Below are 20208 nucleotides of genomic sequence, written 5' to 3'. Positions count from 1 at the left end.
GGTGGCGGCGCCGCCGCCGCCGCCAGGCCCTGCCGCGAGCCCCGCGCCACAGCCGGGCCGAGCGAGCGGGCGAGCGCCACGCCGGGCGGCCGGGCGGGCACCATGGGCCGGAGCCCGCGTCCTCCGGGCGCCCCGGGCCCCGCCAGCCCGCCCCGGGGACCCCCGGGAGCCCCTCGCAGCCGCCCCGAGACGGTGGCCGAGCGGGCGGGCGCGTAATTCTCCCGGAAGGGTTATTCTCTCGCTCCATTCTTGTTTTGGGGGGAGCCAGCGAGACAGCTCCTTTCGGGGCGCGCTGGCAAGGTGGGAGGGGGTGGGGGCCGGCCGATTGGATTCTTTCGCGTGTGTGTAGAAGCGGCCGCCGCCGCCGCGGCGGAGACGACAACAACTTGCTGGTTTTCAGGTTGGGTTAACGGCATGGAGAACAGTCACCCCCCCCACCACCACCACCAGCAGCCCCCGCCGCAGCCCGGCCCTTCGGGCGAGAGGAGGAACCACCATTGGAGAAGTTACAAGTTGATGATTGACCCGGCTCTGAAAAAGGGGCATCATAAACTGTACCGCTACGATGGGCAGCATTTCAGCCTGGCGGTGAGTAGCCGGCGTGCCCCCCGAGCCGTGTCCCCCGCCGCGTCCGGGGGAGACGCGCCTAGCGGCCGGGGACCCCCCGCCCGACCCCCCGGCCAACTGTCAGACGGGGCCCCAGCCCTGGAGTTTGACAAGTGCCTGGAGAAAGGGGTCTGCCTCTGGGGAGGGCGACCAGCCCTCCCATCCCGGCCCCCCAATTTCTCCCTACAGATGTCCAGCAACCGCCCGGTGGAAATTGTCGAAGATCCCCGGGTCGTCGGGATCTGGACCAAAAACAAGGAGCTGGAGCTGTCGGTGCCCAAATTCAAAGTAGGACCCCTCCCCACTGCCCCGCCGTCCCTCCCCCACCTCCCCGAGTTCGAAAATAACGCCAGTCCTGACCGAGCCCGGCCGGATTCCCAGTTCCCGCCGTCCGGGGCCAGGGAAGTTTTGGCGGGGAGGGGTAGAGCGCTGGCGAGAGGGTGTCCCCTCTCAGCTACTGTAAACAAAATAACACTGGGTGAAACTGTAATCACGGCGTAGATACAGTGTCCTGCACGCCCCGCGGGGGGCTCCAGTCCGCCCGGGGGCTTGGCCCCGAGACTCTCCCCTCTCGCCAGCCCCCTAAAAGACAACTTCCTAAGCCCGAGGGGTCGCCCCTGACCCGGCAGCAGGAAGAGGAGGCCAGAATGGGGGGTGGGGAAAGAGAAACTGTTTCTTTTTCCCCTTTCCTTCCGAACCCAGAGGACTTCCACGTTCCAAACGATTTAATCCTCCGCTTCCCGGGCCCGCCCGCGTGCATTTCCCCCCCCCCCCCCAAAATTTTTTTTTTTTTAGTTTTTTTTACCCTTTATTGTTTTCAACGGGCGGGCGAGTTGCGGGGGGCGGGGGGGAATGTTGTGTTTTCCCTTAGGTTTAAACGTTCTCCAAACTCCCTTCCCCCTCGGCCCCTGCCAGATCGATGAGTTCTACGTGGGCCCGGTGCCTCCGAAGCAGGTGACATTTGCCAAGCTGAATGATAACATCCGCGAAAACTTCCTGAGGGACATGTGCAAGAAGTATGGGGAGGTGGAGGAGGTGGAGATTTTGTACAACCCGAAGACCAAGAAGCACCTGGGCATCGCCAAGGTGGTCTTTGCCACTGTCCGGGGAGCCAAGGATGCCGTTCAGCACTTGCACAGCACTTCCGTCATGGGCAATATTATCCACGTGGAGCTGGACACCAAAGGTGAGCCCGGCAGGGGAGGAGCGCGGGGAGACCTGTCAGCCCGACCCTTTCCCTCCCCGTCCCTCCTGCAGCGGGGGGAGGACCACCCCCACTCTTCCTTGGAATCCCCCCCGCGACGCCCCACAACCTGATTTATTTTCTTAGCCTCCTCCTGAGGGTAGAGTCGCGTGGAGCTAAATGTGTTGTCTGTTGCTAGGAGACAGTCTGTAATTTACCAACTGTGCAGGTCCTTGGCCACCGCACCCCTAGGGACCACCCAGAGGCTTCCCCACCGCTGACACCCCCGCAGGCCCCCTCTCTGAGCCCTGGTGGCCTGGGTTTAGACAGTCCCCAGCGTTGCCTGTGTTAGGGGAAGAGACAGAGTTTGTTTACTTGTGGGGGACTGAGGGAGTGCCACTAGGATGCCTTTAAATACATCGAGAGAAGGTCTGGAAACTAAAAAGAGAGTCCTCTAAGGATCCAGGGTGTCCCCCGCTCCCTTGCCGCCCCTTCCCCCCTGGAAGTGGCAGCCAATCTGGGGCCGGGAGTGTTGTTTCATTGATAAGGTTCCCGGTAGAGCCGCCAGGGAAGAGCAGAGCCGGGAAGAGCCGGGTGGGCGGCTCTGGGTGCTCAAGGGTTGACACTGTGTCTTTCCTCCTCTTTCTTAAAGAGACCGCAGCACCTCCCCTGCTCTGGAATCAGCTGGGTGCTCTCTGGAGCTGGCTGGGGAGGCCATACCTTTCACCCTGTGGGTCTTTGGAGGCCCCTGCAGGACCAAGGGGCTTGTAGGACTCCAGGGCATTCCCCAAAGTGTGCCTGAGGCCTCTTTAGGGCAGCTCCCATCAATAAAAGAAGGTGCTGAGTGCTTTGAGGGCCAACCAGCTAAGTGGGGAGATGCCATTCAGTCCCTAGCCCACCCGGGTCCCCTGGGAAACCCTGCTTGGGAGGGCAAAAGTGCAGCTTCCAGGAATTTTGTGAGCATGGGGTTCAGGGGCAACTGGGACACACCAAACCCAAGGCAGGAAAATCAGAACTTTTCTTTTTTTGCGTTTAATGATTAAAATGTATTGACCCAGCTGTAAGCCGGTGCCGGGGGTGGTGGTGATTATTCCACGCACACTTGCCGAGCCTGTGCCTGGTTCTGTTTCTCCTCTCAGGGCATAGCCCTCTCTTTTGTCCAGTCCACAGTCCCTCCCGCCTCTTTCCCTAGCTTCTCAGTCTCTGGGGTTGGGGGGCAGTGAGGACCTTGGGTGGTTGCAGCATGATTTCTTCCTGATAATCGAATTGAATGTGGCACCCCCTTCCCTATCACGTGCCCACATTTTAAGGAGCAGCCAGGTCTCAACAAAATTTCATTTTTGCAAAACAAACAAACAAAAAACACAGAAGCCCTCAGAGACTGCCAACTAAGTTTGTATTTCAAGAAAGAGACCAGTAAAGTGTAGCTCCAGGAACGTGTCTTTTTTGCATATGTAAGCAGCTGCCTCTGAGGCTCTATAAATATCAATAACCCCCGGGCCCTGGTCTATAAAAGCCTCCTTCTGCTGAGGGGTGGAGGGTTCAAGCCCAAGGTAGTCCCCAGGCCACCCTGGGGCCCTCAGCCTGGTCAGGGCCTGTGGAGTTCACAGTAATGTGCTACTAGAGTGTGCTGCAAACTCTGCTGCCCACCTGGCCCCAGATATTTAACAAACTGGGCTTCCCCTCCTCTCACTGCAAACCCCTGGGTATTGAGCAGAAAGGGGAAGATGTGGCTCTTTGGGCACCATGGCCCAGGTAATGCAGGGGTTGGGGGGCTTGGTGTCGCGGGTGGCAGTTCTGGGTTTGGCTTTGGGGGAGTCTCAGCCCCAGGAGGCATTAGCTTCTGGATCTCAGGATCAGAAAAATGGTGCAGCTCAGCAGCTTTCTTAAAGAGGTGGGAACCCTGAGTGAGGTGCAGAGGGGTGGGAACTCAGGGCCACACAGCCTCCCTAGGACTGGGGTCTGGGGCACAAGGGACCCACCGGGGTGCCACACAGGTTGGAATCCCTGTGGGGGCTCCTCTATCCTGGAACCTCACTGAGTCCCCTCTTTCCTGCTCATCCACAGGGGAAACCCGAATGCGGTTCTATGAACTGTTGGTCACTGGCCGATATACCCCCCAGACTCTCCCAGTGGGCGAGCTGGACGCTGTCTCTCCAATCGTGAATGAGACCCTGCAGGTGGGTTCATGGCCGTCAGTCTGCCCCATCGCCAGCTCTTCGATGTGCCCCCCTCCTCTGGAAAGCCTCACCAACTCTCTGATAGGACCCCCAGCCTACCCCCACCTCACTGTCTCCAGCTTTGGAGACCAAGGCCTAGGAGGGTGTGAAACCCAGCCACACCCCCCACAATTGGGAGCAGGGCCTAGAGCCCCATTTTCCCAAGCTCTCCTGCAGTGGGGCTCTGAGGGATTGGTTCTGTTTCCTGTGGCTTCTCCCCTCCCAGCACAGGCTGTGATTCCCACAGACCCAGAGCCTGCCCGGGCCCGCTTTTCCACGTTGATGCCAAACATTGCTGTTTCTTAGTGGGTCCTTAGTGTCTGGTGTCCTGGGCATGCCACTACCCCTAAACCCAGAAACCAGAGTTCATGCCCTGCCTTCCGGAGCAAGACTGACTCCTTCCAGACCACTGCCTCCCAGGACCCAGGGACGGTTCTCGCATGGGGCGAGTCTCATGCCAGCTCCTCTCTGGCATCAAGCTGACTAGCTGCCACTGGCCTGTTTATCACTTTATTTTTATTTTATTTACTTTTTTGAGACGGAGTCTCGCTCTGTCCCCAGGCTGGAGTGCAGTGGCATGATCTTGGCTCACTGCAACCTTTGCCCCCGGGGCTCAAGTGATTCTCTTGCCTCAGCCTCTTGAGTAGCTGGGATTACAGGCACCCACCACCACACCTGGCTAATTTTTGTATTTTTGGTTAGTAGAGATGGGGTTTCACCATGTTGACCCAGGCTGGTCTTGAACTCCTGACCTCATGTGATCCACCCGCCTCGGCTTCCCAAAGTGCTGGGATTACAGGCATGAGCCACCGTGCCTGGCCTCTGTTTATCACTTTAAATCCTAAAACACTGGGTGGCTAGGAGGATAAAGCCCTTGGCCATCCTCTTGTGCACAAGATTTTAGTTCTTGGTCATAATCCTGCCTGGAAAGTCTTTGATTTCTGACAGCCTGAGGCAAAAAGAAAATCCCAGCCTAAACCAAGATGTTATGGTCTTCTCTTTTCTCTGTCTCCTCTGGGATTAGGAAAAACCCTCAAGCTTCCCTGAACATATTTCGCTACCCCTAAGATTAGAGAAATAGTACCATCATGACACTCCTTCTCAATCTCCCCTTCTTCCATTCCTTATGCTGCAGTTCTAGAGCAGTTGGGCTCTGAGCTCCCCGGCAGCCAGAGTGAGAAGGGAAAACAGCCCTGTTCCATTGCACGTTTTCCCCCAGTGGTCTCACATCTCTGTTTCTCCTTAGCTGTCAGATGCCCTGAAGCGCCTCAAGGATGGAGGCCTATCTGCAGGCTGTGGCTCCGGCTCCTCCTCTGTCACCCCCAATAGTGGTGGGACACCCTTCTCCCAGGACACAGCTTACTCCAGCTGCCGCCTGGACACACCCAACTCCTATGGACAGGGCACCCCGCTCACACCGCGCCTGGGCACCCCTTTCTCACAGGACTCTAGCTACTCCAGCCGCCAGCCCACACCCTCATACCTCTTCAGCCAGGACCCGGCAGTCACCTTCAAGGCCCGGCGCCATGAGAGCAAGTTCACCGACGCCTACAACCGCCGCCATGAACATCATTATGTCCACAATTCTCCCGCGGTCACTGCGGTGGCTGGGGCCACAGCCGCCTTCCGGGGTTCCTCAGACCTCCCTTTCGGAGCAGTCAGCGGCACTGGGGGCAGCAGTGGCCCCCCCTTCAAGGCCCAACCACAGGAATCGGCCACATTTGCCCACACTCCACCACCCGCCCAGGCAACCTCTGCTCCTGGATTCAAGTCTGCTTTCTCTCCATATCAGACCCCAGTGGCCCACTTCCCTCCACCCCCAGAAGAGCCCACAGCCACAGCCACAGCCACCTTTGGGGCCCGCGACAGCGGGGAGTTCCGGAGGGCACCGGCGCCCCCACCCCTGCCACCTGCTGAGCCTCTGGCCAAGGAGAGGCCAGGCACGCCACCGGGCCCTCCGCCCCCCGACACCAACAGCATGGAGCTGGGGGGCCGGCCCACCTTCGGCTGGAGTCCTGAGCCCTGTGACAGCCCCGGCACGCCCACGCTGGAGTCATCCCCTGCAGGGCCAGAGAAGCCCCACGACAGCCTGGACTCGCGCATTGAGATGCTGCTGAAGGAGCAGCGCACCAAGCTGCTCTTCCTGCGGGAGCCAGACTCCGACACTGAGCTGCAGATGGAGGGCAGCCCCATCTCCTCCTCCTCCTCCCAGCTCTCCCCACTGGCCCCCTTTGGCACCAACTCCCAGCCAGGCTTCCGAGGCCCCACGCCCCCCTCCTCACGCCCCTCCAGCACCGGCCTGGAGGACATCAGCCCAACACCCCTGCCAGACTCCGATGAGGACGAGGAGCTCGACTTGGGCCTTGGGCCTCGGCCTCCACCCGAGCCAGGCCCCCCGGACCCTGCTGGGCTTCTGGGCCAGACAGCTGAGGTGGCCTTGGACCTGGTTGGAGACAGAACGCCGACCTCAGAGAAGATGGATGAGGTACCACCGTGTCTGTCCATCTGTCTGGGACTGGTTTTGTCTATCTTGTATGACCCTTTCCCCCCTCAAGCATTTAGCATGACTAGCTAAGATACAGAAGCAATGGGGCTAGGAAAGCCAATATAACAGGTGGAACTTAGAGAATAAAAAGGGGATGCAAAAAACACCAAGGGCTGTGATTGAGCAATTGGTTTGGCAGTGAGCTCCCTAGCAGCCATGGAGAGAAGGAAAGCATGGCCTAGTTCTGATGCTCTCCTTGTTAGGTAAGAAGTCAGCTTCTCCTAGGGATAAATTCTGGCCTGAGCCTCTTTGGTAGGAGTTTGCTGAGGTTTCAGAGAGTATGAGCTGTGGGGATGGCTCTTAGTCCCCTTGTCTGTTGCATGACTTGGGAACAATCAGGGAGAGTCTTGGCAGGCAGAGGGGAGGAGAGAAATTGGCCAGAGTACTGTGCTGACCTAAGTGGGGTGAAGCCCCGGAGCACTGTCTCCTAGAGTCTGGTGCCCTTTGAGGAGGGAGAAACCATGGCAGACAGGGAGGGTGCTGAAGTTTCCCTCCTTCTCCCACTGGCTCCAGGGAGGAAGGAGTTAAGAGCTAACTTGGGGTGGGGGTGGGGCGCCATTTTGCGAGAAACAGGCAAAGTTGACCATCCCCCACCCTCTCCTCAGGTCTTGGGGTCTCACTGCCTAAACCGCCAGCCTTAGGTAGTCCCGTCCAGGGATTGGGTTGGGGTGAAGGTGCCACGTGCCACGTTCCCTTGGGAGGGTGCTGGGTCATCCTCCTTGCTCCACTCCTCCTCGGTCCAGTCACCTGCTTTGGAGCCGCAGCCCCGGTGGGCATGGGCAGCCAGGGGCTTAGACAGAGCTCTGTGTCCCTGTGGGCGGAGGGGAGGAGGACTGCCCCCTTCTTGGGCCCTTTGATTAGGCGGGTCTTGCTGCCTCAGGGAGGAACGAGAGGAACTTGGCTTGCCTGGGAGGGTGTCGCAGGTGGCTGGGGCTCCAGGGGGCCTCCAGGCAGTTCTGGGGAAGTGGTTTCTGGCATCAAGGGGTCCAGGCAGGGGGCCTTGGCAGGGGGCGTTGACAGGTGTGCAGCTGTAGGGGGGCCGCCGGCCCTGGCACCCTCCTTCTCCGCTCCGTCCAGGCTGCCTGGGGTGAGGAGTGTTTACCATGCTGACCATGGTCCAGGGCTGAGAGGCCCGGAGTGGCTGGAGCGAAAGGCACTCAGAGGCCCCGGGAGGGAGCGGGGGTCTGGGACTGTCCGGCCACCAGCGGAGGCAGCCGCCGAGTCCTGGGAAGCTTCAGGCCGGCCCGCGAGCGCCCCCTGCTGGCACCGGAGACTAGTACCTGGGCTTCCTGCGGCTGAGCGCAGTGCGGGGAGCTGGACCCTGTCCCAGCCTAGGCTGAGGTTGAGGTGGGGGAGCGGCGCAGGCGGGGCCAGTCGGGGGTGCAGGGGGAGCTTTTCTACTAAACAGTGGCTGGTCGTTAAAAGTTCAGGCTCAAGTCCTTGAGTCCCGCTAAGCCACCTACTGGTTATGTGACCCTGGGGAAGGCACTTTGCCCTTCTGAGTCTCAGTTTCGTCATCTGCCAAATGGGCCTCTGAGAGTCCCTGCAGCACAGGGCCTCAGCTTAAGTGAGGTGCCGCACGGGATGCTCCAGGCACCGCCGGGCCTGCTGGGCTCCCGGTGCTCAGCAAATTCCTGCCACTTCTCACCCCGGGCCTGCTGGGCGGAGGGAGGGGCAGGGCCGGCCAGGGCTGGAGCGCAGGATCCGCCTCCCTGTGATTGGCTGGCGGCGGCGGCGGCGGCGGCGGCGGCGGCCCTGGTTAACCCTCTGCGTGCCGCGGCGCGCTGTGCTCGGCGCTGTCCAGGACTGATCTGGGGAGTGCTCTTTGAGGATCCACCTGAGCCCGCCTGTCTCTTCTTGATGTGCATGGAGATCCTGAGAAGCAGAATGTGTGTGTGCATATGTGTGTATGTGTGTGTGTGTGCACACAGAGGGGACCCAGTAAAGTCCAGAGCTTCCTGCCGCTGCCTGAGTTTTGGTAGTCCCCCTCCTCCTACTCCCGCACCTGCAGTTGCCCTCTGAGGCCTTCCTCACCTGTAGTCTGACCTCTGATCCTGCAATTTGTACACATTTCACCTCCACCCCCATTCCCCCTCACTGGGCAGGTCCCGGGCTCCAGCTCTTCTTCTGACTGGCTGTGCCGTGGGCTCTGAGTGTGTTTACTAACTGTCAAAGGGGGTCAGAGCAGAGACCCCACCCCCCCCACCCTGTGAGGTTATCTTTGGGATAAGAAATGAAACAGCCGTCTGCAGCGCTTAGCCCCACGCGGGCCCATACTGAGTGTGCAGTCACGAGACTAGGTGAAAGGAGTAATCAAGGAAAAATAAATAACAACATACTTCCTGTTTATGGGCCTTAGTGCTGCTAAATCCCCTGCTCCAATGTCACCTTTTCTGCCTGGCCGTCTGCTGTAGAGTGAGGACAGCAGGCTCACCGAGAGCACAGGCCGTGGAACCACTTCCTGGTTCAAATCCCAGCTCCATCTCTTCTTGGCTGTGTGGCCTTGGGCAGGTTACTTAAATTCTCTGTGCCCCAGTTTCCTTGTGGGGCAAAAATAGAGTTGAAAATAGGGCTGTTCTGAGGTTTAGCTGAGTTAATAAATGTGGAGTGTTTAGAAAGGCCCTGGCACATAAGAGATGCTGTGGAAGTGGCAACTATTTCTGCATACAAGTTGCAACAGAATCTCTGAAATTGCAACAGTGTCATCCTCTGTGCCCCACCCCTCTCCTTGCCTTCTTTCTCTCCCTCACGTTTCGCATCTTCACCCTCATCATCCTTTGTCTCTTCCTGCTGGCTCTGCTCCCTGAGAGTAAGATGTTTGTCTGCCTCTTCATCTCTGTGTCCCCAGCACCTAGACCAGTGCCTGGCACACAGGTACTGAGCAAATGTTTGTTGAATTGGAATGAATGAATGAATTCTAGTGGTAACTCCACGTGGCAGGGACTGTGATGCCCATTTTGCAAATGAAGAAGCTGAGGCTTGGAGAGGCTGAATGGCTTGCACTGGGTCACACAGCTGGGAGTGCCACTGATTGCTAGTCTTGAAGAGGGGACTCCGAGAGCCACTTGGCCTTCCAGACTCACCTTATTGTCTCTCCCTGCTCTCTCTGCAGGGCCAGCAGTCCTCAGGCGAGGACATGGAGATCTCGGATGACGAGATGCCCTCAGCCCCCATCACCAGCGCCGATTGCCCCAAGCCCATGGTGGTGACCCCAGGAGCGGCAGCCGTGGCAGCCCCTTCCGTGCTGGCCCCAACCCTGCCGCTGCCCCCACCACCCGGCTTCCCCCCGCTTCCCCCACCCCCACCACCACCCCCACCGCAGCCTGGCTTCCCCATGCCCCCACCGCTTCCCCCACCCCCACCCCCACCCCCTCCAGCCCACCCTGCTGTGACAGTGCCCCCACCACCCCTGCCAGCGCCACCTGGAGTCCCGCCCCCTCCCATCCTGCCACCACTGCCCCCCTTTCCGCCGGGCCTGTTCCCTGTGATGCAGGTGGACATGAGCCACGTGCTGGGTGGCCAGTGGGGTGGCATGCCCATGTCCTTCCAGATGCAAACGCAGGTGCTCAGTCGGCTGATGACGGGCCAGGGTGCCTGCCCCTACCCGCCCTTCATGGCCGCTGCAGCCGCTGCTGCCTCAGCTGGGCTCCAGTTCGTCAACCTGCCGCCCTACCGGGGCCCCTTCTCCCTGAGCAACTCCGGCCCAGGCCGCGGGCAGCACTGGCCACCACTGCCCAAATTTGACCCATCAGTGCCTCCACCAGGCTACATGCCGCGCCAGGAGGACCCGCACAAAGCCACGGTGGATGGCGTCCTGCTGGTGGTCCTCAAAGAGCTCAAGGCCATCATGAAGCGTGACCTGAATCGCAAGATGGTGGAAGTGGTGGCTTTCCGGGCCTTCGACGAGTGGTGGGACAAGAAGGAGCGGATGGCCAAGGTGGGTGGGTGGGTGTGGATGGGGGCAGGACCCCAGCTGGGCACCTCCTGTTTCCCTGAGACTGTTAACTGGAAACACTGCCATTGACCCCAGTATGGGAGCTGCAGTTCATGTGGCTACTTTCAAAGTTCTGCAAACTGTGCTCCGCTTTAGCAGCCGCTGGATGCATGTGGCTCTTTGAATTTAAATTAATGGTCAGGCATGGTGGCTTACACCTTTAATCCCAGCACTTTGGGAGGCTGAGGTGGGAGGATTGCTTGAGCCTAGGAGTTCAAGACCAGCCTAGGCAGTATAGCAAGAGCCCATCTCTAAAAATAAATGTGTAAATTAATTTAATTAATTAATTAAAAAAGAGTACAATTAAAACTCCTCCTTTGTCCCGCCACATTTCACGTGCTCAGGAGCCACAGGTGCCTAGTGGCCGCACACAGGACACCTGGTGCAGGCTGTCCCCACCATCGCAGACAGCTCACAGCTGCGACGCCCTTTGAACTTGACTCCCCTCACCTCCCCTCATGCCGCCTTTTACACGGAGCCCTGCCTTGGCTTGGACCACTTTTTTCCTTTTTTTTTTTTTTTTTTGAGACGGTCTCGCTGTGTCATCCAGGCCGGAGTGTAGTGGTGCAATCATAGCTCACTGCACCCTCAACCTCCCTGTGCTCAAGGGATCCTCCCACCTCAGCCTCAAGTAGCTGGGACTACAAGCATGCGCCACTGCACCCAGCTAATTTTTGTGTTTTTCTGTAGAGACAGACTTTCACCATGTTGCCCGGCTTGGTTTTGAACTCCTAGGCTCAAGTGATCCTCTGCCTTTTGGGCTGGGATTATATGTGTCAGCCACTGCTCCTGGCCTACTTACTATTTTCTTTTTTTTTTTTTTGGAGATGGAGTCTCACTGTGTCACCCTGGCTGGAGTGCAATGGCGTGATCTCAGCTCTCTGCAGCCTCCACCTCCTGGGTTCAAGCGATTCTCCTGCCTCAGTGTCCTGAGTAGCTGGGACTATAGGCACCCACCACCATGTCTGGCTAGTTTTTGTATTTTTAGTAAAGACGGGCTTTCACCATGTTGGCCAGGCTGGTCTCGAACTCCTGACCTCAAGTTATCCACGTGCTTCAGCCTACCAAAGTGCTGGGATTACAGGTGTGAGCCACCGCGCCTGGCTTCTTTTTTTCTTTTTAACATATTATTTGCCTATTTGTAATCTTACAAATAATCTAAAATGACTTCCTTTCTCCATAAGAGAGAACTTTTTCTTGAGTACTTTAAACTCCCCTCAATCACTACACTCCACACCATTCCCCCTGCTCCCCTCCCCCCCTCCCCCCAAGGGCTGACCATGGTTATGAGTTTGAGTGTCCCCTGGAGCTGGCTTTGGGAAATGCTTGCTCTCTGCCACACAGGTAAGCGACCCCATGTCAGAGCCTGTTTGTCATCGTATAACTGGGTAGTAAAATTAGAATGAACCGTCTGAAGTCACTGATACACAGCTCTTTATGGTTCAACCAATTTATACTGACCCTACAGTAACAGCTAATAGCTATTCCATTGACAATTTGAATAAAAAGAGCCACCAGACCTCATGTGCCCTGCACCTTGCAAAGCTCTTCATGTGGCTCGTTTTGTTAATTCTCACAGCATCCCTTTGAAGGCAGAGCGTTTCAGAACCGCAGGGGCAACCCCTTAGGGAGCAGTGACATAAAGCCAGCGGGTCCTGTTTTTAATACACGGGAAGAGAGAGTGGGGATAGTGTAAATCTTACCTTGTGAAGGTGGTGGTGCAGCTGTGGCACAGATGTGTCCCTATGGTGTCGTTTTTGGATTGTCTGCAAAGTACAAAGGCCACTGTTGTAAGGAAGGCAGCTGCATTAGTCCTATTTTACAGGGGAGGACATTGAGGATCTGTGAGGTAGAGCGGTGCTCTGGAGCCTCCTGGGTAACGGCATAGTGTGGCCAGGCGTGTAGGGAATGAGGACGCAGTTACCTGTGGTGGCTGTTACTGCCGAGCGGAAGGTAGCCCTGGGAGGGCTCCCTGCAAGGTTTGCTAGTGCCAGAAGCGGTAACGGGCCCCTCCTATCTCCACCCCAGGCCTCACTGACCCCGGTGAAGTCCGGCGAGCACAAGGACGAGGACAGGCCGAAGCCCAAGGACCGCATCGCCTCATGCCTGTTGGAGTCATGGGGCAAGGGTGAGGGCCTGGGCTACGAGGGCCTGGGCCTGGGCATTGGGCTGCGTGGGGCCATTCGCCTGCCCTCCTTCAAGGTTAAGAGGAAGGAGCCACCAGACACCACCTCATCTGGCGACCAGAAGCGGCTGCGGCCCTCGACCTCTGTGGATGAGGAAGATGAAGGTTGGTGCTCTGGGTGTTGGGGTCCCCTTCTTCTGCATCCCCCCAGCCCAGCTCTGACTCCCTCCCTCCCTGCAGAGTCCGAGCGAGAGCGAGACCGGGACATGGCAGACACCCCCTGTGAGCTCGCCAAGCGGGACCCCAAGGGCGTGGGTGTGCGGCGGCGGCCGGCGCGGCCTCTGGAGCTGGACAGTGGCGGGGAGGAGGACGAGAAGGAGTCCTTGTCGGCGTCGTCCTCCTCATCGGCGTCATCATCCTCGGGGTCCTCAACCACCTCACCCTCGTCTTCGGCCTCCGACAAGGAGGAGGAACAGGAGAGCACCGAGGAGGAGGAGGAGGAGGCAGAGGAGGAGGAGGAGGAAGGCCCCAGGAGCCAGCTCTCCTCCTCCTCAACCTCATCCACATCAGATAAGGTACCTAACAGGCCAGGAAGCCTCGGGGCTGGGCCAGGCAACGAGGGCCAGGCCCTTCGGCTCACCTGTCCCCACCCTTCCCTCTCCCCCAGGATGACGACGATGATGACAGTGATGACCGGGACGAGTCTGAGAACGATGACGAAGACACAGCCCTGTCAGAGGCGAGTGAGAAGGATGAAGGGGACTCGGATGAAGGTGAGCAGGGAGGCCGCAGCTGTCTGGCCCTCCTGGGGTCCCTCTTTCCCCAGGGCAGAGCCTGAGGAATTGTCAGAAATACTTTTGAGCCAAAATGTTGTGCTTTTGAGACGTTACCTTGTTAAAACACACACATAGGGTGGCGTATGGTTCCATCTTCAGGGAGTGTCCTGAACAGAATGGCATGTCCGTAGAGACAGAAAGCAGGTCTGTGCTCCTTAGGGCTAGAGAGCCTGGTGTTCAGCGGGGCTTGCTCAGCCTGCGTGACTTCCTTTTCAGCTGATGAAAATATTTAGGAACCAGATGTACTAAATGCTGCTGGAATTATCACTTTAAAACGAGCAGTTGGCCAGGCGAAGTGGCTCACACCTGTAATCCCAGAACTTTGGGAGGCCTAGGCTGGTGGATCACCTGAGGGTAGGAGTTCAAGACCAGCCTGGCCAACATGGCGAAACCCCGTCTCTACTGAAAATACAAAAATTAGCCAGGCGTGGTGGCGGGCGCCTGTAGTCCCAGCTACTGGGGAGGCTGAGGCAGGAGAATGGCATGAACCTGGGAGGCGGAGCTTGCAGTGAGCCGAGATTGCGCCACTGCACTCCAGCCTGGGCGACAGAGCGAGACTCCATCTCAAAAAAACCAAAAAACAACAACAAAAAAAACCGAGCAGTTTTCTGTTATGTTAATTTTACCTCAATTTTTAAAAGTGACTACTGGTGGCTGGGTGTGGTGGTTCACTCCTGTAATCCCAGCACTTTGGGAGCCGAGGCAAATGGATCATCTGAGCTCAGGAGTTTGAGACCAGCCTGGCCAACATGGTGAAACCCCGTCTCTACTAAAAGTACAAAATTAGCCGGGCGTGGTGGCGCATGCCTGTAATCCCAGCTACTTGGGAGGCTGAGGCAGGAGAATCACTTGAACACAGAAAGTGGAGGTTACAGTGAACTGAGATCGTGCCACTGCACTCTAGCCTGGGCAACAAGAGTAAAACTCCATCTCAAAAAAAAAACAAAAACAAAAAACTACTAGCGAATACACTCCCCACACACATATCTGAGGGTCATGTTCAACCTGGGTGCCGCCAGTTTGAGGCCATTGGTGAGGGGTCTGGGTGGGGCAGGGGCACAGTGGGTCCTCAGCAGCCCCTCCTCTGTGTCCCCCATCTAGAGGAGACAGTGAGCATTGTAACCTCCAAGGCTGAAGCCACGTCATCCAGCGAGAGTTCCGAGTCTTCTGAGTTTGAGTCAAGCTCCGAGTCCTCACCCTCATCCTCAGAGGATGAAGAGGAGGTAGCGACCAGGGAAGAGGAGGAAGAAGAAGAGGAGGAGGCGGTGATGGTGGCAGAGGAAAGCATGGCTTCTGCAGGCCCTGAGGACTTTGAGCAGGACGGGGCGGAAGCTTCTCTGGCCCCGGGGGCACCAGCAGTGGACTCGTTGGGCCTGGAAGAGGAGGCGGACATCAGGACTGAGGCTGCAGCCCCTGAGGAGCGGCCCCCGATGCTGGATGAGCCCCCCTTGCCTGTGGGTGTTGAAGAGCCAGTGGACTCCCGGGAGCCCCCTGAGGAGCCAGGCCTGAGCCAGGAAGGGGCCATGTTGCTGTCTCCAGAGCCCCCTGCCAGGGAGGTGGAGGCCCGACCCCCATTGTCCCCTGAACGAGCTCCAGGTAACACTTGCAACCCCTTGGGAGGGTGGTGGGAGGGAGGCAGGAAGTCCTCACAGTCAGAATCAGCCCAGGCTTCCTTGGGTAGATCGCTGACCGTCCCCAGCCTCAATTTCCCCTGTAAAATGAGATCAGTCAGTTGTGCCTCCCTTGAGCGAGATGAGGTGTTGGGTGCCAGCACGGAGCCTGGCACTGAGTAGATCAACCCAAAGGGGAACCACTGCTATTTTTCAGTCCTCACTGCCAGTGTTTCCCTGGTGGCTTGGTCCTTGGACCATCATTCCCATGAGATGCTCCCCAAAAGGAGGATGGGTGTCCATGGTTACGTTAGTGACAGGTGGGTGCTGGGCCAGGTGAGGGCTGCGGGCGTCGCCCCCTCCAGCGTTGTGATGAAGCTGCACAGAGCACACGAGAGGCTCTAACTGCATGGCCAGCAGAACTTTACACAGTGATGGCGGCATTCTGGAGCTGTGCTGTCCAGCACTGTAGCCTTCAGACACAGTGTTGTTACCACACTCTTGAAACATGGCCAGTGGCACAGTGGAACTAAGTTTGTAATAGTGTTCAATTTATTTTGGCTTACATAGCTGCATGTGGTTAGCACCTACCTTTTTTTATGAGATGGAGTGTTGCTCTGTTGCCCAGGCTGGAGTGCAGTGGCGCAATCTCGGCTCACTGCAAGCTCCGCTTCCCAGGTTCATGCCATTCTCCTGCCTTAGCCTCCTGAGTAGCTGGGACTACAGGCACCCGCCACCACGCCCGGCTAATTTTTTGTATTTTTGGTAGAGACGGGGTTTCACGGTGTTGGCCAGGATGGTCTCGATCTCCTGACCTTGTGATCTGCCCGCCTCAGCCTCCCAAAATGCTGGGATTGCAGGCTTGAGCCACCGTGCCTGGCCTAGCACCTACCTTTAATAAGTCCCTCAGGAAAGGATTACAGCTGCTCCTGTTGTACATTGAACACATGGCTAGGGCCCACTGACATGCAGTTTTCAATCAAACATGGACAGGAAAGACCGGTGGGATGCTAAACCCACCTATGTGGAGGGCGACCGCCTGCCTATCCATGGGTTCTGCAAGACGGACTACAAGCTTTGAGTATGTGCAGATTTTGGTATACCAGGGAGTGCTGGAACCAATTCCCTGTGTGTATTGAGGGACGACTGTGTTTTGTTTTGTTTATTCCACCATTAACCACAGTCTTTGAGCATTGACTCAATATTAAGCCTCCATTGTGTCCCTGCTATTATTTTGAGCAGTAGCAATACAACAGTGGACCAAACAGACAAAAATATCTGCTCCCATGGAGCAGGGGAACAGATGACAACAGATCAATTAGAAAATTAAAAACAGGTGGCAGGCTCTTGTAATCCCAGCTACTTGGGAGGCTAAGGAAGAATTGCTTGAACCTGGGTGGCAGAGGTTGCAGTGACCCGAGATCGTACCACACTGCACTCCAGCCTGGGCTATAGAGTGAGATTCTGTCTCAAAAAAAAAAAAAGAAAGGAAAAAAGAAAAAGAAATGGGCCTGGCACGGTGTCTCACACTTGTAATCCCAGCACTGTGGGAAGCCGAGGTGGGCAGATCAGCTGAGGTCAGGAGTTTGAGACCAGCCTGGCCAACATGACGAAACCCCGTCTGTACTAAAAATACAAAAAATTAGCAGGGCGTTGTGGCACTGCCTGTAACCCCAGCGGCTCAGGAGGCTGAGGAAGAAGAATAGCTTGGACCTGGGAGGCAGAGGTAGCTTGCAGTGAGCCGAGATTGCTCTCCAGCCTGTGCAACAGAGTGAGACTCTGTCTCAAAAATAAAATAAAATAGCCGGGCGCGGTGGCTCACGCCTGTAATCCCAGCACTTTGGGAGGCCGAGGCGGGCGGATCACAAGGTCAGGAGATCGAGACCACGGTGAAACCACGTCTCTACTAAAAATACAAAAAAAAATTAGCCGGGCGCAGTGGCGGGCGCCTGTAGTCCCAGCTACTCAGGAGGCTGAGGCAGGAGAATGGCGTAAACCCAGGAGGCGGAGCTTGCAGTGAGCCGAGATCGCGCCACTGCACTCCAGCCTGGGCGACAGAGCGAGACTCCGTCTCAAAAAACAAAAAAAACCCAAAAAAACAAAAAAAATAAAAAATAAAATAAAATAAAATAAAATGATATAAAAATATAAAATGAAAAAAATGTATTTTGTGGTCAGGCATGGTGACTCACATCTGTAATTCCAGCACTTTGGGAGGCCAAGGCTGGTGGATCACTTGAGACCAGGGGTTCAAGACCAGCCTAGGCAGCATAGTGAGAACCCATCCCCACAAAACATTTCAAAATTAGCTGGGTGTGGTGGCACATGCCTGTAGTCCCAGCTACTCAGGAGCCTTAGGCGGGAGGAGCCCTTGAGCCCTGGCGGTTTAGGCTACAATGACTAAACCATCATGCCACTGCATTCCACCCGTCTCAAAAATAAAAAGTAAATTAGTTAAAAAATTAAGAAATGTGTCCCGTGACAGTGGAGGTAAGTGCTAGGAAAAAAATCCTTGAAGGCTCTGACAAGTCCTGCAGAAAAGAGACTTGTTTAATTTTATTCAGTCATAGAGCAGATTTTCTTGGGCCACAGGGACTTCAGACTTTGTTCTGAAGACATAGTGTGAAAGGCTGGGATACATGTCTCCTGCATCTGTGATTTAGCCTACCAACATAGATAAAGGATATACTGTGTGCCTAACACTGGGTTGGGCGCTGAGCAGTCCTTGAGAGGTTTAGTTGGAGATGGACAGGTCCCGTGCTCAGACTCAGCTGTGAGCCAGCCAGGTACGGAGCACAGAATAAGGCACTGAGAGACGTTTGGATTGAATGGTAACTGTCTCGTGTTTGCTCACCTCTCTGCAGAGCATGACCTGCAAGTGGAGCCAGAGCCCCCTATGATGCTCCCCTTGCCCCTGCAACCACCATTGCCGCCCCCACGACCACCCCGGCCACCCAGCCCACCGCCGGAGCCCGAGACCACAGACGCCTCACATCCATCTGTCCCTCCGGAGCACCCTGCTGAAGACCACCCCCCACATACTCCAGGCCTCTGTGGCAGCCTGGCCAAGTCGCAGAGCACAGAGACGGTGCCAGCCACACCAGGCGGGGAGCCCCCGCTATCAGGGGGCAGCAGTGGCCTGTCCTTGAGCTCTCCGCAAGTGCCCGGCAGCCCCTTCTCCTACCCAGCCCCGTCCCCTGGCTTGAACAGTGGGGGCCTCCCTCGGACACCTGGCCGGGACTTCAGCTTCACACCCACCTTCTCCGAGCCCAGTGGGCCGTTGCTTCTGCCCGTCTGCCCCCTCCCCACTGGCCGACGTGATGAACGCTCCGGGCCCCTGGCTTCCCCGGTGCTCCTGGAGACGGGCCTGCCCCTCCCTCTGCCCCTGCCCCTGCCCTTGCCCTTGGCATTACCCGCTGTCTTGCGGGCCCAGGCTCGTACCCCCACCCCGCTGCCGCCCTTGCTGCCTGCCCCCCTGGCCTCTTGCCCACCCCCAATGAAGAGAAAGCCGGGCCGGCCCCGGCGATCCCCACCATCTATGCTCTCCTTGGATGGGCCCTTGGTCCGGCCACCAGCAGGGGCCGCCCTTGGAAGGGAACTCCTGCTCCTGCCGGGCCAGCCGCAGACCCCCGTCTTCCCCAGCACTCACGACCCCCGGACAGTGACCCTGGATTTCCGGAACGCGGGGATCCCAGCCCCTCCACCACCCCTTCCCCCCCAGCCACCCCCACCCCCACCTCCCCCACCTGTAGAGCCCACCAAGCTGCCCTTTAAGGAGCTAGACAACCAGTGGCCCTCCGAGGCCATCCCTCCAGGCCCCCGTGGGCGTGATGAGGTCACTGAGGAGTACATGGAGTTGGCCAAGAGTCGGGGGCCGTGGCGCCGGCCACCTAAGAAGCGCCATGAGGACCTGGTGCCACCTGCGGGCTCGCCCGAACTCTCGCCACCCCAGCCCCTCTTCCGGCCCCGCTCAGAGTTTGAGGAGATGACCATCCTGTATGACATCTGGAACGGTGGCATCGACGAGGAGGACATCCGCTTCCTATGTGTCACTTACGAGCGACTGCTGCAGCAGGACAATGGCATGGACTGGCTTAACGACACGCTCTGGGTCTACCATCCCTATATCCTGCCAGCATGTGGGGCTCTGCACCTTCTGGGATGCAGGAAGTCCCCACTCACCTGTCTAGGCCCCACCTCCCAGTCTGTAGCAGCCCACGGTGCCTGTGAAGGTGACAGCACGCACCACCGTCACTTCCCATGCCAGGCTCCAGAGTGAATCATCATTGGCACGTTTTAAGGACTCCTCTGCCAGGCCCATCTCACCCCCAGAGTTAGCAGGTCTCGGGGCCACATGTAACAGCAGCGCCGTGCAGCTTAACAGCACGCAAGGGCTGAGGGCTTCCTTGTCCCCTTCATAACCTCCCAGTAGCCTGGTGAGATAAGGGTATGATTCCCATTTTACTAAGGCTCAGAGAGGTTCAGTGACCTGTCCAAAGTCACACAGCTACAAGTGGCAGAGTTGAGATTTGAACCCAGGCAAACCTGGCTCTAGAGTCCAGGCTTTTCACCACCAGGCTTTCATAGAGGCTTGGTTGTTCGCATAGGTCTATGAGGCTAGACCCCTCGTTATCCCTGTTGTATTAGACTGATTTGTGAGCACTCAGTTTGTGTCAAGAGCTCTGCTCAATGCCGGGCACCATGGCTCACGGCTGTAATCCCAGCACTATGGGAGGCTGAGGCGAGTGGATCACTTGAGGCCAGAAGTTTGAGACCAGCCTGGCCAACGTGGCAAAACCCCATCTCTACTAAAAATACAAAAGTTAGCCGGGTGTGGTAGCACATGCCTATAATTCCAGCTACTCTGGAGGCTGAGGCAGGAGAATTGCTTGAACCCGGGAGGCATAGGTTGCAGTAAGCCAAGATCGCACCATTGCACTCCAGCCTGGGCGACAGAGCGAGACTCTGTCTCAAAAAACAAAACTCTGCTAAGGACCAAAAGCATATTTCATCACTTACAGAGGCATCACTGTCACCCCAGTTCACAGATGGGAAACAGCAGAAAATGGTTAACACGCCCAGCACTTTGG

At 57.3% G+C, this 20208-nt stretch overlaps 1 protein-coding gene across 2 annotated transcripts in view; it reads left to right on the top strand.

Annotated features, from left to right (window-relative positions):
• Positions 1-20208, top strand: part of LOC105494476 (SET domain containing 1B, histone lysine methyltransferase) — a 28197-nt gene that overhangs the window by 339 nt on the left and 7650 nt on the right. The window contains exons 2-12 of one of the 2 annotated variants that reach the window (XM_071070931.1): positions 401-588; positions 796-894; positions 1522-1792; positions 3857-3969; positions 5255-6493; positions 9666-10490; positions 12576-12837; positions 12913-13247; positions 13340-13445; positions 14610-15104; positions 17983-19242. In XM_071070931.1, the coding sequence (XP_070927032.1) occupies positions 415-588; positions 796-894; positions 1522-1792; positions 3857-3969; positions 5255-6493; positions 9666-10490; positions 12576-12837; positions 12913-13247; positions 13340-13445; positions 14610-15104; positions 17983-19242 (5179 nt within the window). In that variant the 5' untranslated portion in view covers positions 401-414. Of the gene's footprint in view, positions 1-190; positions 589-795; positions 895-1521; positions 1793-3856; positions 3970-5254; positions 6494-9665; positions 10491-12575; positions 12838-12912; positions 13248-13339; positions 13446-14609; positions 15105-17982; positions 19243-20208 lie in introns of those variants that run through there. The other variant, XM_024796832.2, reaches the window with a different exon arrangement.

This window comes from Macaca nemestrina, chromosome 10 (genome assembly GCF_043159975.1).
Source record: "Macaca nemestrina isolate mMacNem1 chromosome 10, mMacNem.hap1, whole genome shotgun sequence".
NCBI lineage: Eukaryota > Metazoa > Chordata > Mammalia > Primates > Cercopithecidae > Macaca > Macaca nemestrina.
The sequence above is the reverse complement of the archived record's forward strand: the minus strand, read 5'-3'. Positions and strand labels throughout refer to the sequence as shown.